This window comes from Anopheles nili, chromosome 3 (assembly GCF_943737925.1).
Source record: "Anopheles nili chromosome 3, idAnoNiliSN_F5_01, whole genome shotgun sequence".
Lineage (NCBI taxonomy): Eukaryota > Metazoa > Arthropoda > Insecta > Diptera > Culicidae > Anopheles > Anopheles nili.
Window position 1 is genome coordinate 48922245 of NC_071292.1, and position 19826 is coordinate 48942070.

The window sequence follows — 19826 nt, forward strand, 5'->3', positions numbered from 1 at the left end:
GACCAAGATCGAAATATTTGCTAACTACGAAACTAAGGCAGGCAAAAATCCGATACTTCTAATGCACGTATGACCTGGAAATTTAAACAAAATTGCTTTTCACCGGTGGTGGAGGTTTTTTTTCTTCTAATTTTTCTCCCCCAATTTTTTGCTATTGTGTGAACAACCACCCACAGCAGCCCAGAAATGATTTCCTCATGGAAGGCTGCCGCTTTTCCACCGCATGGAAAAATCCTATTATCAGCGAAACGGGCTGCGGGGCGAACGAGGCATAAAAAAAGCCTCTAAGCCTCTCCACGGCGAAGTAAATGGAAGGATTATAATCGCTCAATAACGCGCGTCTTTTGCGAAAAGCCGCCCGAGAGATAAATCGCCATTCGCGTGATGATTCGTGGGCGCTGCGAAAACAGTCTAATAATTATTATGCTCGATTTTTTTCTTGTTGTTGTTTCTTGTTGCGTGGGTTGTGTGTGATCGTATGTGTGTGTGTGGCTCGCTGCAATCAACCCGACTGGCTGGGCAAAATGGCGAAAGCTTTTCCAGGTCGCGCTGGAAAATTTCACCCAAAACGTGTGTGGAACGGTTTTGATTGAGCACTCACATCCTCCACCTCAGGTGGGGTTGGGACGTCAGCAAATCAAGCGCTTTAATGTGCCGTGGGGGCGTGAGAAACTTTATCACAGATCGCATGAGAAACAAAAATCACGAAAAAGCACCCACAGTAGTGAGTCAGGGAAATTCAGCTCATGTCACGATCCCTCCAAAACAAGCAGCGATCGGTGTCGTCTGTCTAACGAACACCATCTCGAGATATCCTAACGATATGTGCTGGGGGTGGAAGCAAAACAAAAAAAAACAATAGGAAAAAGGCACCCTGATTTTAGACCATAGGAAACAGCCCCCATCAAGCAGCCGCGCCCATAACCCGCCTCGGACCGGTATCTGGAGCTGGAAAATTGCTCAATCGATCGAGCGTTCAAATCGATCAATCACATGAAACGTTCTTTTCCGTTTTTTCCGTTCCTTCCGTTTTGATATCCGACCGTTTGTGGGGTTCGTGCGCTTTCAGGCGCTGATCGCTTTATCCTTCACCCACACACACACTCTCTCTCTCTTTCTCTTCCGTTTCTCGTCTGCTCCATCAACCCAACCGCTCGTGTGTTTGAGGTCCAATTTTTTTCTCTTTCCTCATAAGCATATTGAAATTGGGAGGCATTTTCCGACGAAATTCCACCGACTAGTGAACGGAACGAGGGAAAATTGATCGGTGAATAGTTCTCGCATCGGCACACATATGTTGCGTCCTCGGATGTAACGCAACCCTTGTTCCCTTTTAGGCCTATCTGGGCTGCAAACGAGCATTGGGCACCAGGGGCTTTGGGTGTACTTGGGTAGAGAGCGGCAAAAAAAAACCGGAAGAACCCGCTAATGTTATAACTCGTTCCGATTATCCTAAAACTCTGCTATTTGCGAGCAAGCAACTATTATGAGTCGAGCCTCCGCACGTTTCACGTGATGCAAGGCCAATGACCACAAGTCACAAGTGGTGATCGAAAAAGGGCGAAGAGGAAATGCCTTGAATCGCGATCAGTGGAAGCAGCTTCATGTTCTGGTTCGTAAGAAGAAATCAAACATGCACACATATTACCATTAGAGGCTTTGCTTTGGTTTACAATGCGTAGGACCTTGGAGGGAGATTTCTAAAACAGGTCTTTCGTCCTGGAAGCATTTTACAAAATTTCCCTCTTACTATAACTGCCAAGAACAAGAGCATAAATACTCTGCCCGTTCGTGCCCGGCAGGTAACGATATTCGATTCTGCGTTCTTTTGTTTTTTTTTCACCCATAGATCGTTACTGGCATTATCTAAGACCGCTCTTGAGCCCTTGGAGTTTATGAGGTTACCAAAAACCGATAGCCTGAACGCTGCAACGAGCCGTGCACACCGTGAGTTAATCCTTTTGTGCCGTTGGTCTGCAGCCTTGGTTTGCAAGGATAAACGCTTGCCTAAAAGGGCCATCTAAAATTCCTTGGCTACACCTTCTTCGTGCTAAACGCAGGTACACGGTACATCTGTTACCCGATACCTGGCTACATTATCCTAAACCATTCTTTTGCAGTACCTTCGTTAGCCAACTGTTTACGTACAGCTGCTAAGGTTTTACTGTTTCTACGAACAGTTACCTGTTTTGCGCTCTGCAACTGGACTAGTTTGTCCGGGTTTCTCTTTCTACCAAAGCAAAAAAAGAAAACCAAAAAAAAATGCATAGTAATTTTCGTTCGTGTGTGGTTTTTGCCCTAAGCTTTTGTTTGAGGGATCACTTTGTACGAATTATTGCTTATATCATGCTCTTGCTTTTTTTCTGTTCTAACCTTAAACGGCAATTTAAATGCCTCAGAACGCTGTAGTCGTCCTCGTCAATTTGTTTTCTACCCCCTCCAAAATGGACACCAAAAATGTGTGAATCACTCAAACTTATCAATATAGCAACGACAAGTTCATGATTAACCGCCATCGCTCATTATCATCAATAGAAAATAGAAAAGCAGGGAGAAATTTGAGTGTACTCGTTGGAAGTAATCCGAGCGTAATGTGGTTTTGCAAAAGCCATGAGAAACAACGTCGAGTAACAACACTACGACAGTTGAAATACATGCGCACGCACTGCCGCTGCCTCTCTTATCAGCCACTGATAAGGGCTGCTCAGTCGTGAGCACCTTCGTTAGCTCAGTTGGCCGTGTCTTCGACAGTCCTAAGAACGTGATCGTAACAGTAGCAACTCCGGCTGTTGAGTTATCGCGCGTGGCCTACTCTGATTTTTGTCAAATTGTTCGTAACAAGTAACAAGTTGATCAGTTTTTGAACACTGCCTAAATAGAGGGTATATGGCAGAGCCATATGAAAAAAAACTAAGGTTAGAAAGTATCACTTCAAAATACGTGTTAATACAGTAGGGCCCAGGAAGTTGGACATTTACATCGATCCTCGTTAAAACCTTTGTGAAGAAGTAAAACTTCCTAAGGAACTGAAGTAGTTTACCGTGCGTGTATTCTTTGATACATGATACTACGATTCCTGCCATTCTAAGCGATGTAAAAGGTGTACAACGTGATTATACCACGGAACAAAATGACTTTTAACCAACCAGAACCATCCCCCATCAGTGGGCCAGTGCTGTTAGAGTGGAAAAATTTAACCGTGAAGGTGCGATCCTCGAACCAACAACCGGTATCCTCCTCCAGCAGTTGGTATGGACGTCCAGGACATCAGCAAAAAAAAGAGCTCACGCTTCTGCGAAATGGTACGCATCCGTCGACTGATGTCACCAACATGGGGACGTTATACCTCATAAATCCGTGATCTACAAAGTACTGCGCGAGCGCAAAATCTACGTTGCTCGCCATTATCACCGTTCCAGTGACATTGCAACCATGTCCTCCCAATGCCAGTGGGAAGTGCCTCAGAATCAATCAAACCATCTTCTGTACCCTCAGTGAATAACGTCTGTTTCATTCAGTGATCTTTCTCTCTCTCTCTGTTTTTCTCTTACAGCCAGCGGTGCTGTGCGTTCCGACAACTTAGTAGCTATTATGGGTCCAAGGTTAGTTGAAACATTATAACACAACCAAGGGCATTGCATTTTGCACTAAAAAACAATCAACAAAGCATCGTCATGTACAGTGTAAGTGAAACAGGGAACACACTGCAGTGTACAAGATCGATGCCTAGCAAATCAACGAACCGTAATTGGCGGCAATAATTATTTACAAGCATCAAAAGTCGTCATTTCGTAACTATTAGACCACTGCAGCAATAATCACTAACATCCTACGGAGTACCCTAACCTTCAATTCATTTTCGAGGGTGTTGCTTAAGCCTATGTTAACATAAATCAAACATTCTCTCTCTCTCTCTTACGCTCTATTCCCCCTGACAGTGGGGCAGGTAAGACCACACTGTTGGCCGCCATCTCGATGCGTATCACCGGTTCCACGACCGTCCACGGGAAGGTGCTTATCAACGGGCTGTACGTGACCAGGACGCAGATGAAACAGCTGACCGGCTTTGTGCCACAGTACGAGATCGCCCTCCAGTCGCTGACCGTTGCCGAACATCTAAGCTTTGTGGTAGGTCCTGTTTGCTTTCGTGTGATTATGCGTTGCTTCTAGCTAACATGCTGCGTTACAACATCCTGGAGCAGCAGATAAGTTTTTTTGTGTTGAAACAAGCTAACCTCTAGACGCAATGGACGCCAGGACGCTCAGAAGATAGGTCTCTCAAGAAAGGGTTCCTTATGGTTTCTGGACCGTTTTGACTTCCAGGCACGGTTAAAAAATGTCGGATACGTCACCGTCCTGCGCATCGTCAAGGAACTCGCCTTGCAAAACTGCTGGGACACGCGGATCGCACAGCTATCGGGTGGTGAACGTAAGAAGGTGAATCTTGCCGGCGAGTTGCTCACCGAACCGGAAGTACTGTTCTGTGACGAACCCACGACCGGGCTGGACAGTTTCAACGCCGTTTCGGTGATGAAAACACTGCAGAGCTTAAGCAGACACGGACGACGAGCAGTCATATGCACGATCCATGATCCTCCGTCGCAGGTGTTTCAGTGCTTTAGCGATGTGATCCTCCTGCAAGATGGTGGCACCGTGCTGTACCAGGGACCGACAGCGGATCGAATAGAATTCTTCAACTCGTAAGTAGCCTGTAATTCAGTAAGTAATCATCAGAGGCACGTCTTTTCACTAGATCACTTGTTACAGCATCGGCCAACAGCTGCCGGGGAGTGGAAATCCTGCCGATTTCTACTTTCACCTCGTCAGTCCTGGTGAGCGTGATAGCCCGGACACCGAGGAGGCTGCCGATCGGCGCGATATCATCCGCAAAACCTGCCGCGAGAACATCGCCCGGAAGTGCCTCCAGACAAGGTACCATCAGACGAAGATCATACAGAAGCTGGCCAACGATAGGCACCGGATCTGTCGCGCAAGCCAGCTGCTGGTGTTGCTTCACCGTACCGCTCTCGATAGCTTCCGAAATGTGGGCGAGTACCTCACGGTGACGGCGATATTTCTCGTAGGTTTACCTCGCGATCAAACTGGCGATCGAACGCACCTTCCGTAACACACTTTCTTGCTGCTACCTCTTCAGTTTACCAGCGTTGTGATAGCGACGCTTTACCGCGAGGTGCGCCCAAACTCGCAAACCTCCATCCAGGACATCCGTGGGGCGCTGTTCCTGATGGTTTGTGAGCTCGTGTACACGATCAGCTACGGGGTGTTTTACACGTTTCCTTCCGAGATGCCACTGATCCGGCGTGAGGTGGGCGAAAAGACGTACAACCTGTCGGTGTACTACGCGCACAAGGTGTTGTACAGCGTACCGAGAGCGTTCTTCGAGTCGTTCCTGTTCGTTGGGGTTGTGTACGCGTTTGTCGGCTTCACCACGGATGTCGTCACGTACTGCTGCATGGCACTCGTGTCCGGTGGTGCGAGTGTCCTTGCGATGGCCTACGGTAGGGTGATGGCTTGTTTAATGCTTCGAAAACCCCCATTCACCTGACAGTCGTTTGATGCTCCACCTTTCTTCAGGTTATCTGCTCTCCTGCACGGCTGGCACGATGAATATGGCCATCGAGACGAGCAACATCGTGTTCCTGGCGTTTATGCTGCTCGGTGGGCTGTACCTGAACTTGCGCGCTTTTCCACTCCTGAAGTACTGCTCGTTTTTCTTCTTCGCCAGTGAGGGCGTCTCCATCTACTACTGGTTGCCGGTTCAAGCGATCCCTTGTGCCGGTGTGGCCACCAACGAGACAGCAACCTGTCTGCCAACGGGTTTGGCCGTTCTCGAGGATGCAGGATATGGTACGTCGTACGAGGCGCTACACGTCAACTACGCCGTCATGGCGGTTCAGATCGTCCTCGTGCACCTGGTGGCGTACGTAATGCTGCGGAAGTTTGTCCGAAAAGCGGGTTTTTACTGATCGTACACACCAAACGATCAGCAGATCGCTTACATGGGTGTAATTGGTGTGCTCTGCGCTTACCAGGGCAGAGGGTTTTCCAATTAACGCCATCTCACTGCCGAGAGCCAACCTTGTACAGAAGGGGGTTTTCCAGCTGTTTTACTCGGGCTGTTTGTTGTCGATTTTACCATCACCTACCATCGCTGTTGCCCAATCTCGTTCAATCCTTTTGGCGGCCCATCATCAGCTCGCAACAGCAGCAGCTTTCCTCGTAATGGGTTTTAATGTAAGTTTCCTTTTTTGTGGTACCCAACCGGGTGCAGGAACCCTGGGCTGGCAGGGCCGGAACTGGTTTCGTCCACAGGTGTGTGAGGGCGTGGGGAGGAGTGGAAAACTTTTGCGGCCATCCGGAGCACATGAAACACCCACCCGCACACGTTGGAAAACCATGTCGAACAACAACAAAAAATAACATTAAACAAGAAAACAATTATTTCCATAGTTTTGAGCGCATTACCGGAGGGACTGTGTGTGTGTGTGTGTGTGTGTGAGAGAGAGAGAGAGATGGAGAGAAAGAAAATGAAGGTACACCGGTCGGGGCAACATGGCTTCACATCACGCATCAACTCTCGATTTGGTTGCTGTTTTAGACCGCCACACTGGAAGGTGGTTTCCGTAGACGGGAAAACTTTGCACGATGGAAATGCTGCGCGAGAAATAAAACCACCAAAACTAACAACAACAACGAAAACAACGCACCCACGTCATTACGGTGTTGCCGTTTTTTGTTGTTTTTACTGATCCACAACCACGAGAGAGAGAGAGAGAGGCATCGTTTCGCCTTCAGTTCGCCGCCTATTCTAGGATAATTGATAGATAGCAACTGGCATTATGTGCGATGCTTCCTGAATTCTCCCGCGCGCGAGCCTTTCGTTTAGCAACATTCTTCCGCAATTTAACATCCGCAAAATCTATTTCCCTCCTCCCGCCACCTGCCGGGGGTGGTGTCTCTCACCCCCCCCCCCCCACCTCCCACCGGGCCCACAAATGGGCGCATTTGCAATTGATGGTGTGGTGCGCACTTCGTATCCATTTCTCTGAGCCCAAAAGTGCGATGAAGATGAAAGGAGCAACCCCCGGCTGCGCGAAGGGGGTGAATTATTTGAATAGCTTTAACAAAACAAAAAAAAAAGAAGGAGCCCCCACCCACCGCAAATCTGCTCTCTCTCTCTCTCTCTCTCTCTCTCTCTTTAGCACAAACAGCTGAGCCGCTGGAAGCAGGCCAGTTCCAGATGGAAGGCGAGCACATCATACGCTTTTTATCAAATGCGCGCGAAATACGTCACCCAGAGCTTTTGTGGGTGGGGGCTATGCGGCACAAAAAAAAAGAAAAGCTAACCAAAGTCTTCCCCCCCCTGAAGCGGACGTTTTCCTGCGCTAGTTTCCTCCTTCGCAGGAGCGCGTCGGGTGCATCCGCAAAAAAACAGCCCCCCGGGGTTGGACGGGGTCTCCGAGGGCGCATGAAATCGTTATAATGCAATTATAACACACTTCTCGTCGCGGGCGCACAGAAACCCCCCCTCCGGTTGGCGGTCGATTATTATCATTAAACATTTGCCCCCTCACAAGTAGGGTGCGTAAAGCAACGAAAAAGCAAAAAAAAAAATAAGGCGTATAATTTACGGCTCCTAAACGCGCAGGTGGGCGCACGAGGCTTTTCCCTTCGCTAATCGGCCTGTTTGCGCGGTTGCTATTTTTGGGGGGGTGCTTTTGGGTTGTTCTTATTACCACGCGCGCGCGCTCGCGCTTTCGAGCGTTTATGCTGCCCGGTTCGAGGAGTTGGGTGATCTCAAACTTCCACCGGGGAACCAACGGGTATGGGGAGGGGGAGGGGGCGAGAAGAGTGCAGTTATGTTGCGTTGTTTCTCTTTTTATCCGCTCCCACCTCACCCCCCCCCCTCTCCAACAACCCCAATCGGTAGCTCTTCACCGGTTGTAAAGGCTAATTGATTTTACACGCGCTCACCTCTTTCTCGCCACCACCCATATGGCTGGCTTCTCTCCCCCCGGGTGTCTTAATTGTGTGTTAAACGGTGCTAGTTGTTAAAACAGAAACACACGCCCCCGGGGTTTGGGTTTTTGGCCCTATTGAAGGCGAGAGAGAAACCAAGAAGCAAGCAAAAACACAGCTCCCCCGAGGAGGAGGAGGAACGAAAGAAGGCTAAAGACGGTGTTGCAGAGCCCAAGCGCGTGCCCAAAATCGACCGGTAAATGGCAGCTATAATAGGCGAAGAAAGAGAGAGAGAGAAGAGGGGGAGAAAAAAAAATTTTCGACAACCTTATGGCTGGTTTGGAAAACCTTACAGATCGAGACTAAGTGCAACACGTGTGGGCCTTCCCTGGCAACTGCTTTACGGCGGGTTGGAGCACAATTTTGGGGTTTAATTTAACCGATTTGTTACAAAAAAAAACCTCCACACACCTGTGCGGGCGGAACGTCGATTCGTTACACGCTATTTGCCGGTTTACATGGTCCATTACATGGTCGAATTGTGGGCAGAGAAGATGTATTCGAAAGGGCACCGTGAGTAAATGAATCAATCAAATAAACAAATGTATCTTAAATACAGCAATAGAACATTTAAAAACACTCTCTTTCAAATGTTTAAGCTACTCGGTTCTTAAGACAAAGAGAATATTTGGTTTTATAAAACCGACAACGAATTACTGTGGCTTACAATTAACAAAAAACCCTCCTGTTGCTACTGCTGATGAGCTCGCGAGCAATGCAAAGGTGGATATTAAGAAATAAGTACGTTTCACCGCATGTACTTACCTGAATCGGAAGGAGGAATCCTTTCCGATCCGTGATTCCACCAGCCATGGGGGAGCAGTTTTCCCGCTGAGCACACCTCGCTTCCCGACAGCTGGTTTGCTGGGCAGCGGAAATGGCAATCACTCAGAAAACGAGGGCCCGAATGCCCCCGTTGGCACTTTGCGTTCTTCGATTAGGCGCTCTATGTTTGTTCCGGTTCCAGAAGGTTTTATGTTTTTTGTTGTTGTTGTTGTTCTCATCTGTCTGTCTGCCCGCTCGTTGGCGCTAAGTATCGTTGTTTTTCCATTTCCGGGACGGCCCTCGTTCGATGGTCGTTTCTCCGCCCGCCAAATTGCGCGCGATTAGGGCTGCAAAATTGAGCAGTTTCTTTCAAAAGTAAAAACTGTGTTCTTCACGCTACACATTCGACTATTTTTGTGTTTTTTTTTTTTGCTGTAACATTTTATCTTCCCCATCGACTCGTTCGACGCACGACGTTATCATCCCTTCTCGTCGACGGTATTTAATGCGCGACGCGGAAAACCCGCGCGACGTTAAGCGCTAACGAATTTGCCGGATAAAGTGTGTGCCGTTCGCGTGGCGATATATTTGCTAGGTTAGTTATTCTTTTTTTTTGAATTAGGAAGCCCTTTTTCTCGATGGGCCTATTTTAAGGGGGGCAGCTAAAGCTGATGAATGGGAGGCAACCACGTGGCAGGCAATAATATGTTGCACAGTGCGTGGGTTTGTGTGTTTTTTATATTCGCTTTTCCTTCATCTAATATCTTGGCTCGAATAAGGTTGTTGCAAATGTTGGTACTGTTTTTCTTTTGCTCGCGAGGGTAAATATTTGTTTGCACTTTCAACAACAACAACGTTTCGTGTTCAATTTAATAAAATCATAAAAAGCATCACCGGAAGCTCAGCGTATGCATATGTTTTTTTTCTTTTTCAAATTTTGTTCTCGTGTTTTTCTTGGACAGGGGCGAGAATCGTTTTCATATAATAAAACCGCCAGCAAGATCATTGTATAGTATCAACAGTAACATTCCTGTGCTCAACAAACGCGCATGGGTTGGCATGGAATTGGTTCCTTTTTGGATGGTTTCGGTTTAACATTCGCGTCAGCCTTTCTCTTTGCGTGTGAGTGTGTACGTGGGCTTGGCATTAGATCCCTTTCGCTTCATTAGAACACTAATTGAGCAAAACGAGCCAACAAAAAAGTAGCGATTCGTGTGCAACAAAACCAGCTAGAGCGTGGGATTTTGCCGGAGCAGGGAAGCATGCGACGTTATATCTCGTTATTTGCCACAATAACTCTAACATGTATCATAGTTGTACAGTACGACAAGGTTTAGGTTTTTAGTGATACAACAGATAGTAGTAATTATAGTTTTCCCCCCCCTACGATAATATCGATAAGTAACGAACGAAATTCAAAATTCATTAATGGTTAAACAAAAAACAGGAAAGATAGGAAACGGGGCACGGCGCTCGTAAGAGGGCTCCTTGTAAGCATGGTAAAATAATTAAACGTAAAACAAACAAACAAACAAACAGACGGACAAACGGCACGGGACATCGTAAGCAAAAATGACATCGTAACAACAGCACAGCGGTCACACGTACAAACGAACATCCGCGCACGTCAAACACACGCATATACACGCATAGAGTCTCGCTTCCGGTGCATGTGCATGTTGAAGCGTAGTAGGCCGTGGTCTGATCCGGTCAGCATGCGCAGGATTTCTTCTGACTCGTGTCCGTTTTGCCACCGGCCAGGGCGAACCGTTCGGAGTCGATGACTTCGCCAGTGTTTAGGAGTTTGTCATTCATCAGAATCTAAGGTGACAACAACGAAAGGACAAAAGGATTAATACGACCATCTCGATCCCATGATCATCGGGAGATCAGTAAAGGAGTTCCCAGTAGAGGTACCTTATTAACTAACGATTTGGCTGCCTCCTCGATGTTGACGTTCTCTTTCGCGGACGTTTCGAACCACCCGGCAAAGCCGTGCTCCTTGACGTACTCGTCCAGTTTGGCTGGCGTAGTCACAATGCCCTGCTTTTGCTGGTCACTCTGTGGAAGCACAAGCGAGATCCAATACGATCCTGAGCAACATAACCTTCACACATGCTCTCTAACGTACCTTGTTGGCTAAAAGTATGCACGGGATCGGTTTGCCGTCAGGGAGCTGCACTTTCGAGTCAAGATCGTGCTTCCACTTGATCACGGCATCGAATGTGGCACTGCGTGTCACGTCGAACACGATAAACGCTCCGACCGCTTCCTTGTAGTACACCCGCGTCATATTCCCGAAGCGTTCCTGGCCTAAAAGACGGAACGAAGGAGCACGAGATCAGGATCAGCAATCTCAGCACACCGCCTCACAACGGCTGTACACTTACCAGCAATGTCCCACAGCTGCAGGCGGATGATCGTGTTCTGGTCCCAGTTGAGCACTTTGAGCGCAAAGTCGACCCCTATCGTGGCGCGATAGTTTTGGCTGAAGAACTGGTGCACGTACCGCTTGATGAAGGACGTCTTGCCCGTACCGAGCTCACCGATCACCAGGATCTTGTACAGATGTTCGCGCTTCTCGGCCTGTCCAGTCGCCATCGTTGCCTGCTGGTGTGTTTGGGTGGACCCGAGAAAGAAGAGATATTTGTGCGAGAGGTGTGTTCAGAAACCACGTCAAAATGGACTGCATTCCACCACCACACCGTGGTCAAGTTTGCTGCTGATCGTCGTCGTCTTCATCGTCGTTGTCATCGTACCCTATCGCAACCATCCGCCAGCGGTTTCGCTAGGTTCAAGTTCAACGACCAAACACCCCCACGGGTCCGGGGTTTCGTTTCTTCCGTTGCGGAATATATTTTGCGGAACACAATGTTGCATTCCACACGGCCACCACGTTCCCCGCGGAGATAGCGCGCGATTGTCTGATAACGAGCGTGATTTACAACCGGCCGGTGGGGCTTCTCGCAACCGGCAGTGCATTATTTGTGCAACGTTTTTCGGGGTGGGGATGCATTTCGTGGTGCTTGTGGTTTAAATTACCCAGCAATACGCTTACGGAAAACCCACCAAAAAAAAGAAACGTTTGCCACGAAGATCCGCGTGGGATGGATCATCAAAATGAAGCTGTTTCTAAGGAGATGCTGCAGCAACCTTCTAAACAGCACTGTAAGGCAGCTGCAGCAGTGCTTTGCGTAGAGCTTCTTGGTGGATCTGAGCCTGTATGTTCCCGAAACATTGAGGTCTTCTAACCCATTACCCGTGTTGTTACGTGATCTTACATGATCCTCGATAGTGTTTAAATTTCACGAATTTCTTGTAAGTCTTCTCTCAACTCTCAACTCCTGCTCAATAAACGCACCGATCGCCATACAATGCAAGTGGTGATCACCTCAACCTGCAGTGCCTGCAAACATAACCCCACTAACACGTGTCCGACTGGGTTTACCCACACTCTCGGAGGAGGGACAAAAAGGAATAGTGATAAAGGACGGCGTGGCGCGTTCGGGTGAACCAACAAACGCACACTTACCGGTTGGTCAGAGGCACCCCGCTCGAGCAGCAGATCACCGTGCGGGGACATCTTGCTGTCGAGGTAGTCCTCCGACTCGAGCGAGTAGTCACCGGAGCCGAGGGCGCTCGACAGCAGGGAGGAGGAGGACCGCACCGGTTTGCCGGTCAGCAGCTCTTCCTCTTCCGGTGTGTAGAAGGTCGGCTGCTCGACGTACGCAATGCGCCGCAGCGAACCCTCACTGGTCGTGTTCGGACTGTCGTCGTACGAACCACCAGCAACACCACCGGCAACACCCAGCTCCTCGAGTGACCGGGTGGTGCTACCGAGGGACGTGAATGTGCCCGAGTGGACGCCACCACCGGTTTCGGCCGGCACCGCGAGCGTACCGGGTGACTTAAGGATAGTGGATGTCCTGTCCGGGCGTACCTGCGTGCCGATATCGAACACTATGGGTGGGTCGGTTTGACCGGATTCGTCCGGTTGGTTCTCTTGCTTGCGTTTTGTTGCGTCCCCAGGTTCCGGTTCCGTCACCGTCACTGGCACTTGTTCCTGCTGCTGCTGCTGCTGTTGCTGTTGTTGCTCGATCGATTTGAAGCCGGAGTTGTTGGGGTTCTTGAGACTGTTGCCAAGTTGGTACGGTTTAGAGGCTTCCTGTGTGCGAACAGTCGATGAAGCCGCTTTGCTAACCGACCCAGCTGAATCCTGCTGTTGTTGCTCGAGCTGCTGCCCTCCAGGATCAGCTAGAACCACCGGTTTCTCACCACCAACGGGTGTTGCCGGGCTTTTGCTGCCACCCTTCGACCGAGTCGCTCCTCCGGATCCGGTGGCCGCGCTCGCACCTCTCGCTTTCCTCATAAAACCGTCTATTTCCGCGTCGACAACAACCGACGCCGGTGGCGCTACAACAACGCTCGTGTCAAGATTCGACGGCTGCTGGAAGAATCGATCCCGCACCGAGGGTGACGATCCACGCGGACCCACCACCGACCCGCCGGTTGCAATGTTTTCGATGGAAAAGCGATTGATTTCCGCAATGTACTCGCCACTCAGCAGGCTCGAAAGGCGCGCCTCAACCGAGGGCGATAACTGCTGCGCACGAACGGTCGCGATCGACTGCTGCGGTTGCTCCACACCGATTGATGTCCTCGCCGGGAGTTCAGCAGCACCAGCAGCAGCGGCACTTTCGGTGTCACCGATCGGAGCGAGTGGTTCGTTCGAACTAATTGGCTTACGTCCGACCCGGCGGTTCTCGTCGTTCGGTGGATCTGATGGTGGTTCGAGGAGAAGAATAACGAATGAAAAAAAGGCAAGAGAATTATCAGTGGCCCTCTTGTGGTGATGGTGTACGTGTGTGTGAATACTTGTTCCCCTCGTACAGGGCGGTCGAACAAAGTCGACGACTGGCTTCACCCGCCGGCGAGGGTGTTGGGAAATTGTAACTAAAAACCGGAAGAAGCCTTACCGTTGCTGTCGCCACCGTCGTCGGCGTCGTCGTCCAGAGAGGTCACCATTGGTGAGGTCTTCGTGAGTGTAAGTTTCATTTCGGTGCGTTTACCACGCCGGCCCATCGGTTCCGAATCAAGCTGCCGTACCAACACCGGTGAAGGTGGATCTATCGGTGTACCGTCCGGATTCTGCTCCTGGTCCGGGTATAACTCCGGATCGGACACAAACATAGCGCCCTCTGGTGTCTGCCGTTTGATACTAAGCGGTGTCTCGAGCGTTCCGGATGAAACCGTATCACCATCGTTCCCGGATCCAACCGCTGGGTTTGGGGCGACTTTGGCGGATTTTCCTCGCCCAGCTAGCTTCTTCATGAAGCTGGCCGCACGGCTCGGTTTGCGCATTTTCTTCTGCTTCTGCTTGTCCTTGCCCTCCACCAGCAGGTCCTCATCCGATCGGGCACCAACTAACGCAGCTTCCCGTACCGGATCTTCCTTGATCGCGGGCAAACTCTCCGTCGACTTGAGCACGGTGTCAAGCGACGTCTCCGTACCCGTCGGTGAAGCTGGTGGTGGTGATGGCGTACCCGGAAGTGGTTCGTCCGTACTAAACCCACTCGCAACCCCCGAGTCACCACCCAACGAGCTTGCGTCCGTTGACTTCCCACCGGTGGAATCCTTACGACCACCGCGTCTCGGGATCAACTTCTGTGCGTTCGTGCGCAGCTTCTTAAACGACAATCCGCTCCGTTTCTTCTTCGATTTCTTCTCCGGGGAGCTGATCCCGGCGTCCGACACGTCCGATTCGACGACGACAAACTCAACCGGGCTGTCCTCCGCGGAATCGCCCGCCGTCAACCGACGTCCTGACGTGATCGGTGATCCTCGCTCCATGGCGCCTCCTGGTTAAGGAGTGTCGCTCCTTTCCACCGTGCACAGGATGTCCTTTAACCGATCACGGTGTGTGATGCGAGTGCAGCAGGTTTGCGTTTCCTCCCGACAACAAATGGTCTCCTCTCGTGCAGCGAGACCAACGGAACAACAACGACGACGACGACGACGATGGAGGTTTGTGCGCGTGTGTCACCCGCGACCGCTTTTTGGAACTAATTCGATTAGCTTGGCGAATGTGCCGGACCGATTTGCGTGCTACCAGCGCTGGTAAACACCGATGTACCACCAAAACAAAACAATCCCGCACTAATGAAAGCGAAAGATCTCCGTTGGGGGTGGGTTTAGGGTTTGCGCTGGTTTTGTGAAGGTGTTTTGTTTCCACGCCGTTCCGTTCCGTTCCGCGCGGCCGTGTGGCACACCTGCTGGGAGCTGGGCTGGTGAACAGGTTCTTGGAACACCTTGTTGTTTTTGTGCTTGCCTTCGATTTCGTTCCGGTACACGACGTCCTGTCGACGTGCTGTTCTCTTTTTCCCGCCGGAACGTGCCCGCTGTTCCGTGATATCGGGTTACAACTTTTCCGGGGCTCGTTGATACTGCACACACGCACACACACCTTGCGAGACACCGACACACATACACACCGTCTGACTTCTTAGCTCTTCTTAGCTTCAGCTTCCGTTCGATTGCGCGACAAGACTAACTCGAGCGCGTCCTCACGCAATGGTAGGTGGTGCCGCTGCGAATCCTGCTTGATCCCTTGATTGAGCAATCGACGGGGGTGGGGGGGAGGGGTGGACCGCAATTCTCAACAATTCTCGAACGTTTCGACACATCCCAGACGAGCGCATCCACCGGCCGTCTATTATCAGCCCGTTGCGACCATTGGGGGACGCGAGATTGCGCCAAGTCCTTATCGTTGGCCTCGATCTTTTTGGAATGTCTACGAGCGCGACGATCGGGACAGTGTGCGTATAAACACAAAAAAGGACCTCTCGTGGGGTGACAACACACGAAAAAAAAACACAGGAATCAGATAGTCTGCCCGATCGCTAGCTACATTCCAATCCGGTGAGCAACCGTGCGTCGAGCGGCCATTTTGAAGGTTCGCCTCGTTTGAGTGCACACGGAAATGGCAGGGTCTTGCCGGGAATTAGCTCAATTCCATGGTCGAGCGGTGGGATCTTCGATATCTCCAAGGTGGTCAACAATTCTCCCATCCCACAGGGTGTGCATCCCCCTTCATTAGGGGAGGGTGATTGCAACTGCATCGGTGCATTCTCGCGGTGCCAATGCGCAACAAAATCCCCGCACCCGCTGTACTTAGCAAAAATGTGCCCGTAACACAATCTGCTTGCTGAAACCGTATCCTAGAGTCAATTGAAGCCGGTTTCCTAACCACAAAAAAATCACACGCACGAGGTACAGGCGACATATAAGGTCTCTCTCTCTCTCTCTCTTCCACGCAAGTTGTCCGTGAAGTTGTTCAAGCTCGACGTCACCGACGATGCCACATTTTCCCGGGGAACCTTTAACGCGGGAACCACCTTTTTTCGTCCGGGGAGGTGTTTAAGCAGACTAGCTACTGAGCCACCTTCTTCTATCGAACCGGCTTCAACCGGCGGTCGGGCGCTTTTCCCCTGTGAAGTTTTTGTAAGACGTTTCTTGACCTCGTGGATTTCATTTACGCCGGCTAATAAGAGAAGCCCCAGCAAGGCACTCGTCGGCGGGAATTGAAGGCGTTGTTATTCGAATTACCTTCCTGCTATTTGTCCTGTGTTCTTTCCGCACCGATGCGGAACTGCTGTACGTGGGTTTTTTTCGAGTTTTTCCTTATGCTGTTTCCTAAAAGTAACACATACCCTCCTCATTATGTCTCAAACGCTGTCTTTTATCGTGGGCGACACGTGCAGTAGATTTGTTATTCCCTTATAATTAGTATTATTATTTATTTAGCGACTCGCCGTATTGAGATTTTTGTAATTGTTTCTAGACCGAAAGGCATTTCCTCCCAACAGCCGCTGTGAGCCTTATCCCGGGCTAACTCGGTTAAATTTGTGGTTCCCTGTATTATCCCGCCATATGTACCTAAACAAAGGACATTTTCCGAATTTCATTCCCACAAATGGATCCACAGCCTACTGCGGTGAGCGATGTCGTGCTTTTTCAAAACAAAGTGCACGAAATTTCGCTTCACAAATCTTCACCATTATTCACCAGTCAGTCTATTTGACATTTTAAAATAGCAAAATCACCCCGTCTAAAAGTGTACGATTTTGGTTGTTATCAGCGGTGATGAATTGTCGGGGTTTTTTTTGGTTGTCAACCTTAAACGGCCACTTTTTCGATCCAGCATTTGTTTACGCGCATCTTAATCATCCCGCCATGATCTCACCCCGCTGGGTAGAGAAGAGTAGCAAGGCGATGAGATGAATCAAGGATTTATAAAATCGAGACAAAAAAAGCAGTATAATACACTGATTTTGGAGCTATTCGTCCAACGAGGGTCACGTAGGTTTCAGGGTGGGTTACGAAGACGTTGATTTTTTCTACGATTAACCGGAGACAGATTAAGTTGCTTTCGATTTCGTCATACACTCGTTTTTTTCTCTCTATTTTAACTGCTAAACGGACGAATCAGAACGTATAAAAAACAGAGAAAAAAAGACCTACACCCTTCCAATTAAAGCCAATATTCTGATGCAACGGGGTCGCAGCGACAAGATTATTATTCATTCGTTCGCCTGCTAACCGGAAACCGGATGATAAGCATTCAGAAAGGACACACAGCAAGCATCAGAGTTTCACAAAACGAGATGGTGGAGGGCAAAAAATATAAAAAAAACCCTCCCCATGGCCAATCAATTAAACACGATTGAATGATAACATTTTACAGTGCTTTCGCGAATGCTTTACCACATTTTGCTCAATACTGATCGCTCGGGGATGAAGTTTTTCATGAGTCATTAAAAAAACTCTCGCGATGCACATTTGAAAAAAAAACACGCGCTTCAAAACCACACCACTTTTCTTTGTCCCGCGTGATCTTCGCAGCACTGAGCGTTCGTAAATACAATAAACGTACGTGCCGTGGCAGTGGAGCCGTTTTTATCATGCCCGGGGTTTTGCTGTTTACAATAAACACGACTAGAAGATCAGGTCAACCAAACAACGTGCCCAAGCAAGTTTGAAACGTTTTATCTCAAGGCTTGAGCTCGACGGAGAGCACTTCCTTCTGTACGTTGATGGTTCCAGATTTATCCCAGATCCTTCTCTTTGCTAAAAATCCTTACGATATTCGATCGTAGACCAGCTAACAGACAGTGTCCTCAATTAAATGTTGCCTTACGAACACATGCACACAAAATGCGTACACACAAATTCACACAATGCAGTGCTACGGACCTGTTCCGGTGGCGTAGGTCCCGGTTTTTCACTGCCACCTCCACCGAGCAGTGGCAACAAACCCCGCAACCGGGACGATTGTCTTCGCAACCTGCGAAAGGGTCCTTGGAACACCTTCGGACCACCACCAGCACCGTCCTCCACACTATTGTTATCCTCGGTGCAGCTCGTATGGCGTCTTGCTGCAGCCACTGCCGTGATAACGGTCGTAACCATCGCTCGAGACTAACGAGCCCTTCGTCAAGGCGAACGGAGGAGGTCCGTGCGCGTCTTTTTCCGATGCCCGATTCATTCCAACCCTTGGCCAACAAATGGCCAACTGCGGCAACTAGGTGACTAGTCATCATGCGCAGCGTTCTAGTTTCATTTCTTCTCCACTGCGCCCAGACTGCATTTGGCGCCAGGGAGGGAGGTTTGTTTATTCCCATAGATAAGCGGGGACGTTCTCTAGCCATTTGCCCGGATAAGGGCTTAATATGCCTGTCGCATGGGGACGACGAGAATGACGACGACGCGTCGATGACTTTTGACATTGGAACGACTTAACCGACAACTTGCTCGACAAGGATACGATCTTCTGCAGGATGGATACGATCGCTGGCGACGACACTGCAAATGAACGATCAAACACACACACACACACAGGACACTTACACGCAAGGTGGCGCTGGCTCGATATGTTCTAGGTTGATGTCCCTGGCAGCCTGGCAGTGGTAAGTGACGCAGGACCCACCAATAAAAGGGCTCCAAAAAGGACGCCGCGTTAAACAAATAAAAGAGGAATGCTTTCCTACAAACGGTCACTGTTCTACGCGTCTAGAGCAACCACGACACAAACGGCCACCGTGACAACGACGACGACGACGACGGAGGGCTGCTGCCAATCGCGGAACAAACACTAACGAAGTAAAACCGGGGGCGCTCACCGGGGGGCGATCTCTCATGCGCGTTGGGTTCCTCCGGCGGTGTGTTCCAAGCTGCTCCAGCTACTAGTATACTTCTGTGACACGGGCACACACTACTACGATACGCGGACGGCCTTCCGCACCAAAAACACCGAGAGATTGATAAGAGCGATTAAGCCACGCTTTTCGGCGGGTTCTCGGGGGGAGGCGAGTCGCTGTGGTGTTGGTGAAGATGGAGTTCCGCAAGTGCGCTTTGAGTCATCCGGTGGTAAACTGAGAGGGCTCGCGTCGTTCTTCGCCTAATAGGAGTCAGCAAGGCGAACGGAATACTATCGCCATTGCCCCGTTTACGCAGCCCGCGCACACACATCGATGCGGGTGCGTCCGCTGGATTGCGTTCCAGTGACGTTGCTCCACGGTGTCCTCGAGACGCCGTCGATAGAACTTTCGGTGAGTGAAAGCAAAAGTGACAGGTTCAGCTGATAACCGATGGGAGACTCTGGCGCGTTTGTGTGTGGTGTTGACGCACCACCTCGGACCAGAAGCGAACCTAAGTTCTCCTACGTACGGTCGGTATCTTATCTTTACGTGCCCGGTTTTTTTCATCCTGCAAGAAGGGCACCACGCACAGAAATAGATATGTTTTCTTTGCCATGGGGCATAAATCTGTGAGGCCCTTTTTCGAAGGAGCAATGCAACAACGGATTACTACTACCACCGTGTAACGGCCACTGAATTCTAGCGTCCTTTAGAGGGACATGTTATTTAGTAGCTTACCTTCAGGGGCGCCCCGTTGTGTAAGCCATCCGGTGATACCATTTTGAATGAAATTTGTCTCCTTGATTGGGGTTTCCTTTTGCTTTC

At 49.8% G+C, this 19826-nt stretch overlaps 2 protein-coding genes across 4 annotated transcripts; one reads left to right on the forward strand and one right to left on the reverse strand.

Annotated features, from left to right (window-relative positions):
* The first annotated feature begins 3130 nt into the window (after positions 1-3130).
* LOC128725531 (protein brown) lies at positions 3131-5987 on the forward strand. The gene is made up of 7 exons (XM_053819283.1): positions 3131-3302; positions 3554-3602; positions 3939-4128; positions 4324-4700; positions 4768-5080; positions 5156-5519; positions 5596-5987. Exons 1-7 carry the CDS (start codon positions 3131-3133, stop codon positions 5985-5987), a joined length of 1857 nt encoding a protein of 618 aa, XP_053675258.1.
* Positions 5988-9346: 3359 nt separating this feature from the next.
* On the reverse strand, positions 9347-19097 carry LOC128727151 (ras-related protein Rab-32). 3 transcript variants are annotated; one of them, XM_053821024.1, is made up of 6 exons: positions 13767-14655; positions 12338-13584; positions 11196-11412; positions 10937-11118; positions 10723-10866; positions 9347-10626 (listed from the first exon to the last, which is right to left on the reverse strand). In XM_053821024.1, the coding sequence occupies exons 1-6, from the start codon at positions 14653-14655 to the stop codon at positions 10516-10518; spliced, it is 2790 nt and encodes a 929-aa protein (XP_053676999.1). In that variant the 3' UTR covers positions 9347-10515. The 3 variants fall into 3 exon arrangements, with proteins under 3 accessions (XP_053676999.1, XP_053677000.1, XP_053677001.1); XM_053821025.1 differs by lacking the exons at positions 12338-13584; positions 13767-14655 and adding an exon at positions 18984-19097; XM_053821026.1 differs by lacking the exons at positions 12338-13584; positions 13767-14655 and adding an exon at positions 18712-18773.
* Positions 19098-19826: the final 729 nt, after the last annotated feature.